Source organism: Sesamum indicum, linkage group LG14, assembly GCF_000512975.1.
Source record: "Sesamum indicum cultivar Zhongzhi No. 13 linkage group LG14, S_indicum_v1.0, whole genome shotgun sequence".
Classification (NCBI taxonomy): Eukaryota; Viridiplantae; Streptophyta; class Magnoliopsida; order Lamiales; family Pedaliaceae; genus Sesamum; species Sesamum indicum.
In genome coordinates this window covers 439,811-452,510 of record NC_026158.1, presented here as the reverse complement: position 1 = coordinate 452,510, position 12,700 = coordinate 439,811, and the positions used below count along the sequence as shown (strand labels likewise).

The window sequence follows — 12,700 nt, the reverse complement described above, 5'->3', positions numbered from 1 at the left end:
CCTTCTTTTCTACAGAAGTGAGGGAGAGATTCATAATCCATAATCTGCATGAATACGCGAGACAAGAATGTCAGTATTCAAAAAATTACTTCCAAAAGAAGCGCAGCAGCTACATTTGATGCACGTTTCAGTAGCTTATTTGTCAACATTTGCCACAATCATATCATTTAGGGGTTTTCTAACTAGAGAAATATGTTCTCTGGATAAATGCAATGCAAACAGTACTTCGTTAGCCGGAAAATTTGAACCAGAATAGTGCCTACCTTCAACAACTCATCTCTTCCAGAGCCTGAAAGAACCTGAACTTTTTTCCTTGTACGCTCTTGTAAAAGGGGTCTAACAACCTGCGAGAGGGCAAACGTATGGGATAAATTGTTGAATGTTGAATAGTGTATACAGACTAACTGCTGTATGTACACATGCCAAACCTTCCAACATGCTGAAAATATATATGGGGCATTGACGATGTAATATGTCTCTGTCTTCTCAGGATAGTTCAAGTCATCAATAGTGGATATTACAGACAATAACTGCACCCAAGAAAAGTACATTTTGTTACAAGTGTTAGAGGGAATAGTTCACCATATATCGAGCTACGGTACAAGTTCACAACTGGAGCAGAATGCAAAAAGGTTTTCGATGTTCATGTTTAGTACAATACAGAATTTAGTATTCTTGGCACCGGAATGAATAAGCCAGCTTTTATGGGCACAAGGGCATCGATGGTGAAGTCTTTTCCCTACTTTCATTCTTTAAGTGCTAATGTAATATGAATGTCTTTAGCTCACTTCATTTTCTCTCTGGTGACATTGTGGAGCAAAGGGTTTAATATGTCTTTTTTGCATCTGTTTGCAACTAGAAAAGACATAAGAAGTAGACAGAGGAAGAGTCAAGTGGTATAGTTTTCCATACAAGAAAACCAACTCTACAGAGAAATGACTAGCACTATTCCAAACTCTTATCTAGGAATCATAAACTAAAAGGATTCTTTCAACGGAGATGTAAATGTAATGAAGAAATACCTTGAGTTGATTTAACGCAGAAATCCTTAGTCCAGTCATATCCAGAATCTTTATGCATGTGCCGATGTACCGACCAAATTTTTTGGTTGCAGAAGGCTATAGCAAGAACCAGAGTAAGTCCAACTGCTAAAGCTATTGCAATTCACAATATATATGTATATGTATATATATATATATCTTAACATTGTGGACTCTAGATGCTGAAACTCACCAATATCACACGATCCCTGTATTCATTCATTTGGATGTGTGATTGGACATAGTAGTGAATCTGAACCGGGAACAAAATTATTAGTAAATACATATATATTCCAGTACTAGATATAAAGAAGGCTCAAACCATCAAAAGTATGATATCTTACAGATGCTTTGTCATATGTGCTGCGCCCTACCCCAACAGCAATAACTGGAAGACCCTACAAAAAATCACCAAGGTAAAACATGAGCAGGAATTAAACAATATCAGAAATGCCGTGCTCTTATAGCACTACCAGCACCATAGTTTTGGTGAGTATTCAAGAAAAATAATCATACGGTGCAGGACAAGGTCTAAACCTGCTGTAAACAAGAAAGTCAACTAAAGATCAAATGTCACACCCATGTACTAAAGCAAGAAGACTATATTTCTAATGAGTAGGAGGTTTACCTCTTTCGAGTATCCGGACATTCCAGTTAGGTGAGAATCTCGTATTGCTCTATACAAATCAGTGGGGTTTATTGGTTTCTGCAAAAGTAGGGGAAACAATCAAACATACAGTTAGTGGATGCGCTTGGCAAGGGTCCATTGTATCTGCGGAGCAGAAAAAGCAGACTTCTAAATTTCATTTTGATAATTCCACATCAGATATTTTATAAAACTTGTCACAAGATTTTTATTGATGTTGATGGAAGAAACACAAACTAACTTTAAACTTCAAACCAAAAGTTTTGAAACTTAAAGGGATATCTCGACCAAATTTTTTAGGGAAAATTACAAGTCAAGATCACAAATTGATAGATAGAGTAATGATATTTAACCTTCATGTTATAATGATAGTACGAGATTTTTGAAAAAGAGAACATCATAACATGATGCTAGAAAGAAAATATCCCAAGAACTCACTGTCAGTATGGCATCAATTTCGTTTTGTATCCTCCAGTTTAGACAGTCAACAAGCTGAAAAACATAGGGTCCTGTTAAGAACTTCAAAAAGAACAAGAAAAGAATAATAACCCTGCTCTAAAAGGAATAGCATCAACAGAAACAAACCATTTTATGTGCATTCGAGATATCTCCATCCCTTGCTTTGAGAAACCTCGCCAAATTCTCCCTTTGATACCCATTATGTATATTCTGCAAATTATGACAAAATTATCACGGTTACTTAATTCGCACAGAACCACGTCTAGACGAAAAGGACGCTACAACCAAGTTGATCCATCAGTTACAATCCATTGCATACTTTGCTTTTTGTTCATCACCTAAATTTCTTCTTCCCATTTTTCTGATTTGAGTTGATACATCATGATGCAACATCCTTAACGTGTGCAAGGTCTTGGGTTTCACCTTTTTACTTCTCTAGAAAACGCTGAAAATGCTTTCTGTTTAATCTATTCAGAATCTCTCTATCTCATTGATTAGAAAATGTGGAAGTTAATGCTACAGTGGATAATTCAGGGATCAGGCTATAAAACTTGAGCAATCAACCGGAACCCTCAATATTCTGTCGCATAGCCCAAAACCGAACCACACCATAAAATCGGACCAAATTTCTAACGCTGGACACGTAGATCAGAAATCAGATCAGAAGTTCAGTTCCAGATTTCCTGGAAACTCAGATGATGACCGATTTTCCCAGTTCTTAGTCCTCACTATCAAATTACTAATGTTGACTACATGACAACAAAAGCAGGCAATTTATGCAATTACCCCTCACATTACCAAGAAGCACAAATCTTTGTACCAATCAGCATTTTGACTTGACAATGACCATTCCACTATCCTCATCCGCAACCACAATTGAGAAATATGTATGTAAAAAACCAACCCCATTAAGCAGAAAAATCAAGAAAACCACAGAAACCAAATCACATCAACAAAAAGGCCCAGATCAAACTTGACTTCATGCAATATCAAACTTTTTCCACATATCCACCCAAAATAGTAAACAGATCAGTGAAAATGGCGAACCTGGAAAGTTTTCTTCAGCGGTTCATCAACTGCAAAGGAACATCAACATATCAGCAGGCGGCAGATCCAAAGATCAAGAAAATGACCAAGAGGCTGGAACCATCCAGCAAACTAAACAGAGAAGCTGACCTTTTTCCATCAGGGTCTGAAACTGTTTGATCATTTCTTCCGTTATGAACACCATTCTTCTTTCTTCCTTCAAAAACACTCAAATTTTTGGCCTTTGGATTCGGACCCAGATTTCAAACTTCAGCTCCACTTTGTTTAAGTAGTAAAAGTGTGACCTTTGTCAAAATATGGGCCTCTTTTTCTATTTCCCACCTCAAGAAAAGCAAGAAACGAGACGCTGGCTTTCTTGGATCTTTTATAAAGAGCCACGTTCGAACCGAATTTAAGAAAACGGAAAAGGACAAAGTAGTGATCATATCTTTGGTTGATGAATTCTAAGTTTTAACTCAATATTCTCACCGTCACAAGAATTATTTTTTACTGTAATAATACTACTGCTTACTGTTCTCACAGCCATTACTACTCATGATTCTTTCTTTAAAAAAACAACAGAATATATACGAGACATCGAAAGCACTGGAGGGAATTGTGTAATGAAAACTTCACGGTCCATTCATGCCAACTTTTTGAGACTTTGGTGTCTATTAGGTCCAATTCATTTAGTATCGTTGAAATATATGCATTATAATTTGATTCGATAATTATTGCTGAATGAGAAATCATTTTCCTTCAGAAAAATAAAATTCATTGTACGATTCTTGTTAATATCCTCCAAGTACTTATCATTTTGATATAGGCCTTCTCGTTAAAAGATTTTTAATGACACATGATTCAAAGGTCTATGATCTAATATTATACGTGCTATTAGGTCTATTTTGGAGTCGGGAAGAGGTGTTCTAAGACTTTGTTTATTTCGATGTTTATAACAAAATCTCGAGTTGTTCAATCTTTTGTTTGTTCATATAATTTTACATCTTTTATGTCATCGAGTGATTTTATAGAAATTAGATCACTCGTATTGTATAATTTATGGTCAAAACATCATCTTCAAACTATGTTCTAATATTGTAGGACCGAATTACTACTAATATATGAAAAGGTTGGGAAAAAAATAGCCCTCAAATCATATTTAAGACAATCTATCATTTATCATAATATTTATTCAAACAAACAAAATATTATATTTTGACACTTAAACACATTCTCATTCCAAATAAATATTTGTGCAACTAGCAAACTTGAAATTGGAGTAAGAATGTGATGGTGTTATGTTTGAGTTGAGGCTTTAAGTTCCTTTTTAATAGTTGTTCATTAATTTAATAATAAATTACAATGGGCTTTTATGAAATTTATCATAATTATAAATATATTTTCGTTGTTTGAAAATTTATAAGTACCCTTGAAATTAATGATCGTCTAATAAATACCCCCTATAATGAGTTGCCACGAAGAGTATTTGTTGGACAATTATTAGTACCAAGAGTTATTTGTAATTTTTGAACAATGAGAGGTGATTGCGATTATAACAAACTTTAAGAAGAGTTGGCTGTAATTTACCCTTAATTTCAGTATATTAAATTGAAATGTTCAATTCTTGAAACATGTGATATTATATGTGTTGTATATATATATTTATAATCAATGGATTAATTTTATATATATGTATGGTAATATTTGAGAAAAATATCATATGTTAGGAGGCAAATAAAAATAAAAATAAAAATAACTCAAAAGAGGAAGGAGATATGGAGTAGGGTCCATGACATGCTTAGGTGTTTGGAAAATGTCAATAAAGGGTCATTAATTTTGAGAAATAGTTGGCTTATTTATTTATTTATTTTTTTACCTAAAAACAATAAATGATCATTAATTTGGTGATTTGGGTATCATAGAGTAATTAATAAGTTGGATGAAAAGGAGCTATCAGCTTTTATTTCATTGATAATGCTTCATTTTGCTTTCTTCACAACTCTTTTCTAAAAGAAAAAAATAATGATATCTCCTAACTTTTTTTATAAAAAAAATTATAACATGAAAATCAAATATCAATCATATCTAAAGATCAAACTCCAGGAATTGGGTTTTCATTATCAATCATACTTGATCAACGGCGCACATTTGATGTGAGGTTTGAACCTCGAGTCAAGTCAAGTTTGGCCGGTCAAGATTTGCATAGGAGTATGCGAATGCTGACTTATATAAATATTTTTCTAATAATAGAGGGACTCGTCCGTGAATCTATCTATTTTACTCGTATCCATTTTTTTTAATAAAAAAAAATAGAATCAATATTAAGAATTATATCAACCAAACATTCTAAAAATTATTATTCCTATTATATAATTAATTAAACTTAATAAAATCAACCAAATGTAAAGTGTGGGACCCAATGAAGGGGTTTTGGCATGATGCCTCCAATTACCATACCACATGTCCATGTGCTTCCAAGATTATTATCATCAAGATAAGAAAGTCCAGTTCTTGAAAAATGACCAATGAGTAATTTTTAAGAGTTAAATTCTTTATTTTTAAATAAAATTTATCTGCATTAATATAATTATCTTTTAAGATAAAATAAATCTCTTTTTTATCAAATATTAGCACTGTAAATTCGAAATATTTAGTTAAATTACTGAAAAAATCATAAAATTTTAATATCTAAACTGCATCATAAAAATAAGAGTAAATTGAATTAACATCCCTGATGTTAAATTTCGTTACACAAATATTTTTTATACTCTTTGAGAGTGCGTCAATATAATTTACTTAAGGGGTGTCTTTGTAAAATTTTATGGGGTATCCTTTCAAGTACAATACAACCTTATGGGGCTAACTTACAATTTTACAAATAATAAGAAGTATTTGTATAATTATATTTAAATTTAGGAAATATTGATTTAGTTGATCCTAAATTATACTAATATCTATATCTATATCTATACTAATAATAATATATAAAAAAAAATGCTCTATACTCATAAAGGTCGATTAATGATACATCCGCACCAACTTTTAAATATGACAATTATACCCCTATTAGATCATTTTAAAAATTAATTGTAATTACTTTTTCTTTTTATAAAAGTGGCTCGATGTCATTTTTAACACCACTACACCAATTCTTTTGTTGTGTCGATAATAACTTAAGTTGTTTTCTTTTGTTCTTTTTCTGATTTTTTTAAATCTAATTTGTTGATTTATATATTTTATTTTTATTTATAAAATATTTAAAATATACAAAATTATTTATCATATTACGTAGGGATAGCATAACACGATAGGTAGTACTACTAAAAAAAGGTCCTCTACATTCACAAAACAACAAGTAGTGGTACTGTTGCGCTAGTTTTTAAATATGACAATTATACCCCTAATTAGATAATTTAAAAAATTAATCATAATTACTCTTTTTTTTTTACAAAAGTATCTCAACATCATTTTAATACCACTACACAAATTCTTTTGTTGTTTCGATAATACCTTAAGTTAGTTCTTTTTTTTATTTTTTTCTCTTTTTTAATATAATTTATTAATTTATATATTTTATTTTTATTTATATAATATTTTAAAATATGAAAAATTATTTATTCTGTACAAAATAACGTGCCACAATGATTTTAAATTAAATAATAATAATAATAAAAAAGTAGCAGCATATTTTCATGAAATTTTGTGAGTGGATGTCAGCCCCCAAGCACATGATGCCTCCGAGATAAGTTAGAAAATGAACCAAAAGCGCATAACATATATATATATATATATATATATATATTAGTGACAAAATTGTTGCTATTAACATCCTATAAGCTCCATACTATTATTTTATTCGAACATTTAAATAGCTTACTTTTGAATAAAATAAAAGGCTGTATAAGATATATAAGTTTATAAGATAAGTTTGAAAAATTATCGTATTTGTATCATTCATGTAACGCTTTGATTTAAAGGCTCGTTGTTGAATTATTGAGTAGTTGGATACAGATATGTGAGGAAAGATCGTGGTATCACGATCAAGATTCTTATAGTTGTCCTAATATCTCAAAAATCCAAAATTTAACACTTGATAATCAACACATAGATCAAAACGTACGTTTAACCCCATCAAATATCTTTAACGATATTCGATTTAACTATTAAACTATAACATGGATTGGTCATAATTCGTGGATACAAATTTCAAGAATATAATCTAGAAAATATCAGGCATATCCACATGGTGGTGTCCCTAATGTCCCAAGTTGGATAGTTTAATGTTTCCAATTTCTAGGTACAAAAATATGAGGTAGATCCAACTTGGTTTTTGAGAAATTTGGAGGCATATGTATTACTTCAATAGAATCTAATATTGTAAAGTTTGAATTTTTTGGGATGGTTGTCTGCATCTTCATCTTCCTATCACATTAATGTATTCACGAATCACATTTTTAGACAACTTATTAGTGTGATTTTGTCACTGTCCACTCCAATTCTAATGGGATTCAAGCAAGAATGTCACTTTGGAAACTATTGATGGGGACATGTATCATATATATATGTCTATATATAATTGATATTCTTGTAATAAAAAAAAAAAAATTGGTCAAATTGAATTGATTTCAATTGCAAATTCACTTATGATAGTTGGTCGGTAATTTGATTCTGAACAATAGTTTTGATTCGATTTATGATTCGATATCACGGGCTTATGGTTTTGGTGATAGTTAAGACCCAAATGGAATATTATATGTACGATTGCGGAAAATTTTTATGAACAAGTTCAAAGAGAGTTGTTATGCTAATCGTTCTTTCTTTTCTTTTTACTTTCAGATTTGCCAAAAAAGAAAAAAAAGGGACAAAGATCAAGATGAAAGAAATCATTTATGTTGAGATTTTTTTAAATTTATTAGAACTCAAATTTATTACAAAGATAAAAAATTCCTTTCTAATATGAAATTATCCAAAAAAATTTGGATTCTAATCCATCGTTCCAGACGCAATGTTCTGTGTCCAAACTATCCCTACATGCAGATGCAGATGCAGATGCAGATGGTAACCAGAAAAGTATGGCAGAATACACATTATAGATTGATGAGAAACAGTATTACAACATCTGAAATGCAACAAACTGTTTAAGGACAACATCAAATACTACTTTTCACATGAGGCCTAACCTTTCTTTTGCTCTTTTTAATGATTGGGAAATCCATGTTTCTCCATTTTGTGAAAATAAATAGCAGCCCAAGTGTGAAAAAGCTACTAAAAGAAATCGAATTCAAGATAATTATCTGAATTTTGTGGAGTTGGGATAGCTGCTGCAGGTGCAACTTTCAGACTCGACGACGCTGGAGGAGCAGAAAGCTTCTCAAACTCGACTGGTCTTGGGACCTCTGGAGGGCTCGCACAGCGAATCAGAGCCCAATTCACGCCTTCGAAGAACGGGTGTTGCTTGATCTCCGTTGCTCCTCGTTTGTATGCCAACCTGTTCTGTGGCTCTTTCACTAGTAGCCCTCTGATGAGATCTCTAGCTGCGAAGCTAACGACTGGGGACTCTGGAAATCGGAGGGGCTGACCAACAACATTGAGAAGGGTAGCCCGGTTTCCTGACCCTTTAAATGGAGTCTTTCCGAACAATAATTCGTACAGAAAAATCCCGAACGTCCACCAGTCCACGGCACTGCCATGCCCTTCACCTTTGATGATTTCAGGTGCCAAGTATTCATGGGTTCCAACAAATGACATTGAACGCGCATCTGTCGGCTCAGCAATAAGCTCCGGCAACGGGCTAACTTGGTTGCCAATTTCATTTTTGGATTTCCGGTCTTTTCTGGACTTACTTGAAAAGAGGCGAGGACCAAAGCATGTTGTGGGGACTATACAAGACGGCTGGATACAAGATGGTTCAATGCAAGCTGGTTGGACACAGTAAACAGTGTTCTTTCGTAGGGGGTCTGTGTCGAGGGACGATGATTTGATCAGAGTTGGGCTGACAGTACATCGAAGAGAAAGGTCGAAATCTGACAGCATTATATGGCCGTCATCCCTCACAAGAACATTCTCTGGCTTGAGGTCACGGTATACAATTCCAAGCATGTGGAGGTATTCTAAAGCAAGAAGGACCTCAGCTACATAAAACCTGCATGTGAAAATCCCAAGTAAATAAAGTGGTGACACTGAAAGGCCAAAGTGCATGTTTGATGGAATGGTAATTCCCGGGCGACAAGTTTCCTTGTAAAGCAATGTAGTAAGTATGAAACCAGTTGTGTTTTCTGCAAATTCAGAGTGCTAATTAAGCCAGTAGTAGGGAAATGAAAACTTCTTAACTTCTTTTCCAGATGTACCATGTGAGGACCGGGTAAGCGACTGAAGCAGCATATGTATATCTTAAGGAATGTAATTTCTCTAGTGAGCAGACTAGCAAGCACTGTTTTCTCCCCTGGTAACAAATGAGCTAGGAGTTCCCGCTAACATTTTTTTATTACCTTTGGCATTCATCTAAGTACAATCAGGCGAAGAACCTTGAAAGAGCAAGGGTTCTCTCGCTTCAGAATAGTTCTTCATTTCAAAGCCACTAGAAGCACATATAAAATTTGCATATAATTCAACCAGGTTATGTCCTTTGCACATGAGGAAAAAAACTAGGGTACTTACAAGATAGATCTACGGGTTTAATAAACTCCACAGTAAATTATCTGCACGATGTAATAGTATTCTACAGCCAGTAGCATCCCTACCAGATCGGCATCAATCTCAACAGAACTGTTGAAGCCCCATTTGTTTGATTACAAATTACACTTCTTTGTTTCGTTTTTAGTTGATCCAAGTATTTCTAACACCTAGTTGAACCAAAATCTAGCATCAGCAAGTAAAAGCATTAGGACTCATAGTTCTAGAATTAAACATTTGTGCACAAAAGAAGTATCATATAATGATGCACTTTGAAGATAGACTATAAGCATATTATATAAGTTATGAGTTTAAGAAGGTGCCATACTTCACAGCTTGTTCAGAAAAATGCTTTCCTGGTTGCCTCTGCCGAAGCGTATGCAAGTCTCCCCCAGGACAGAACTCCATTACCAAACAAGAAAATTTTTCTGTCTCAAAATGAGTGTACAAGGTTGGAAGGAAAGGATGATCTAGAGATTGCAATATTTCTCTTTCTGTCTGGGCACGCAGCAGTTTCTTCCGACTAGCTAGTGAAGCTTTATCCATGACCTTCATTGCAAAATAACAGTTTGTACCACATAATTCTGACAGATAAACACTTCCAATATCACCGCAGCCCAACTTCTTCAGTAATCTGAAGTGCCTCAGATCTAGGACCCCATCCTTTGTGCGGACTACCTGTATCGCTTCCCATCTTAGGTCATTTGCTTTATGGGGCTTGTTGGCACTGCTGCTCAAGCTGCTGCAAGTACTTTCATCACTTACATCAGTGCTTGTGCTACCCCTACACAGACTGCTCTTTCCACTCTCAACAAAATCAACTCGGTCACTGATCTTGGCACTTCCACTAGTCTTTGCAAGGCTGCTTGCTCCATCACTAACTTTTGTAGACGCAGAGCTATCCTTGCCATTTCCTTTATCTGATTTTTTCTTTTCCTGATCAACAGTATGGTCAAGTGCTGGTCCTTGCTTTGAATTATCCAAGTATAAGGTGGAATCCAGTTTACCAGCCAGAGAACTAACTGATCCCTTTTGTAGATGATTATTTGGCTTTGCTTCTGTTGTAGTTTCTAATGTAGATTTCTTAGAAGCAGCATTTTCAATATTTCTAGGTAATTCTTTAGTAGCAGGGTCCAATTTGCCTGTGTTGGAAAACGGCACGGGGACAGCCCTCCGAGGATTTCCTTCTAATGTATGCCCTCCATGACTTCTCTTATGCTTTTCTGAGGAACCATTACGCAGTTCCGAGGCCATTGGAATTATCACAGATACTGTAAATTAATTAGACTAAAATATACCATCACTCAGCAGCCAAATACCACAGATATGCCCCTTCAACGCTGAAATCAAACATCATCTGCAATTGCATCCACATCTGGAGGTTAGTTCCAAGAAAGAAACACATAAATGACAGATTAAGATCAATAAGCAAAATAAAAGTAGATTATAACAATAGCATTTACTCCAAAACAAAGTTTAACAAATTGATAAACAAAATTTATGCAAGGGATTAAAAGGGACATAATCCTTACAAAGACAAAATAGATCAGATATCCAAATAACAAAAAAGATCAGCACTGGAGTGAAAAAGAGGACTATGAAAAGTTAAATCAGAAACATATTATCTTCCTTCTTTTCTAGAAAGTACAAATCAAACACACACATACATATAGGTGCAGATGCAGATCAATACAATAAGCACAAAAGCAGCAAAGTACCTAATTCTCCATGGAAGCAGCATGAATTTGACTTCAAAAAAGCAATCTTTTCACCTTGAGAAAGAATTATTGACTTATGAGAAAAATCATTCATGCTTCAGATCACAACTAAATTGCTAGAAAAGAGAGTGAATTGAACTATAAAACAAATTGAAGACCCTCAAAACACTCCTCAAACTCATACATTACCACAGAGAAAAAGATAAGCACAAGTTAGGGATAAAAGCAGCTGGAAAAAAGAAGCGGGTCCATGAAAAGCACACAGATCTTGAGCAATGACCCACCTCTTTTCTGTAAAAACCCTACCAAGAGGGATCCATTGAACCCCACAAAAACTCACAATGCTCTAAAATAATTGAAAAAAAAAAAAAGAAAAAGAAAAGGAAAACAAATCCCAGAGAGGCGTAGAGAAGCACAACCCACCACCTAGCAAACCACGGGGACCAGTTCAAAAGTAAAGCAAGAAAAGAAAAGCAGCCCACATAATAAACAGGCAACCTAAAATCACAAAGATCACAACTTTAGAGTTCACATTTTTTATTGCTTTATGAATTGGAGGAAAGAAATGGAAAAGGAGGGCACCTAACTGTAGAGTAGAGTAGAGAGCGACAACTCCCACCTCTTCTTTCTCCTCCCGAAAATGGGCGGAGTCGGAGTGGATGATGCAAGAAAAAGAAAAAGGAAAAGGCTTTGAGAATGTTGAAAGAGGAGTTGGGTGGCTAACTGGCTTGTGGGCCTATACCAATACCAACGCAGTCCTCCTACTGCTAAAGTAGTAAAATACCATTTCTACTGTGAAAGTGTAGTAGTGTGAAGTGTGTGAGAGAGAAAGGAAGAAAACTGCAGAAAGAACTAAGAAGAGTGTGTCTATGTGTGTGAGAGAGAGGGAGTTGTGGAGGGGTCAAAGATATATAGGTAAAGTAAAGCTTTTTTAGATGTTGAATGAATAATTTCAATGAAATTTGTCCCGAACACAAAGGGTCTGAATCAACATATGGGCCTACTATTGCTCCAGCCTGTCCCTCATGCCTAGGAAATGGGACCCCCAACCCCCCCTCTTTCTTTAATTTCCCATTAAGGCTATAACTAACTTGGTAATGACCTGTTGTGTCCTTCTTGCCACCACTTCTCTGGTCCCA

At 34.5% G+C, this 12,700-nt stretch overlaps 2 protein-coding genes across 8 annotated transcripts in view; both read right to left on the bottom strand.

Moving 5' to 3' along the window:
- Nucleotides 1-3,464, bottom strand: part of LOC105176587 (SEC14 cytosolic factor) — a gene marked incomplete in the record, with an annotated part of 3,937 nt that extends 473 nt beyond the window's left edge. The window contains 11 exon segments of the mRNA XM_011099448.2: nt 1-44; nt 264-344; nt 429-530; nt 1,023-1,118; nt 1,234-1,293; nt 1,385-1,438; nt 1,669-1,746; nt 2,125-2,178; nt 2,272-2,355; nt 3,193-3,221; nt 3,322-3,464. Of these exon segments, the coding sequence (XP_011097750.1) occupies nt 1-44; nt 264-344; nt 429-530; nt 1,023-1,118; nt 1,234-1,293; nt 1,385-1,438; nt 1,669-1,746; nt 2,125-2,178; nt 2,272-2,355; nt 3,193-3,221; nt 3,322-3,376 (737 nt within the window).
- Nucleotides 8,243-12,435, bottom strand: LOC105176584 (serine/threonine-protein kinase D6PKL2-like). Of its 7 annotated transcripts, none has more exons than XM_020698767.1 (4): nt 12,144-12,435; nt 11,562-11,615; nt 10,172-11,200; nt 8,243-9,313 (listed from the first exon to the last, which is right to left on the bottom strand). In XM_020698767.1, exons 3-4 carry the CDS (start codon nt 11,095-11,097, stop codon nt 8,437-8,439), a joined length of 1,803 nt encoding a protein of 600 aa, XP_020554426.1. In that variant the 5' UTR covers nt 11,098-11,200; nt 11,562-11,615; nt 12,144-12,435; the 3' UTR covers nt 8,243-8,436. The 7 variants fall into 7 exon arrangements, with proteins under 7 accessions (XP_020554426.1, XP_011097744.1, XP_020554425.1 ...); XM_011099442.2 differs by having other exon boundaries at nt 12,149-12,435; XM_020698766.1 differs by lacking the exon at nt 11,562-11,615.

What these genes read in the sequence shown, in the direction of transcription:
- LOC105176584 (XM_020698767.1), bottom strand. Translation starts at nt 11,097, where the DNA reads ATGGCCTCGGAACTGCGTAATGGTTCCTCAGAAAAGCATAAGAGAAGT. An exon ending in TTTTCTGAACAAGCTGTGAA is followed by an intron (nt 9,314 to 10,171) that starts GTATGGCACCTT and finishes TTTCACATGCAG; the next exon opens with GTTTTATGTAGCTGAGGTCC.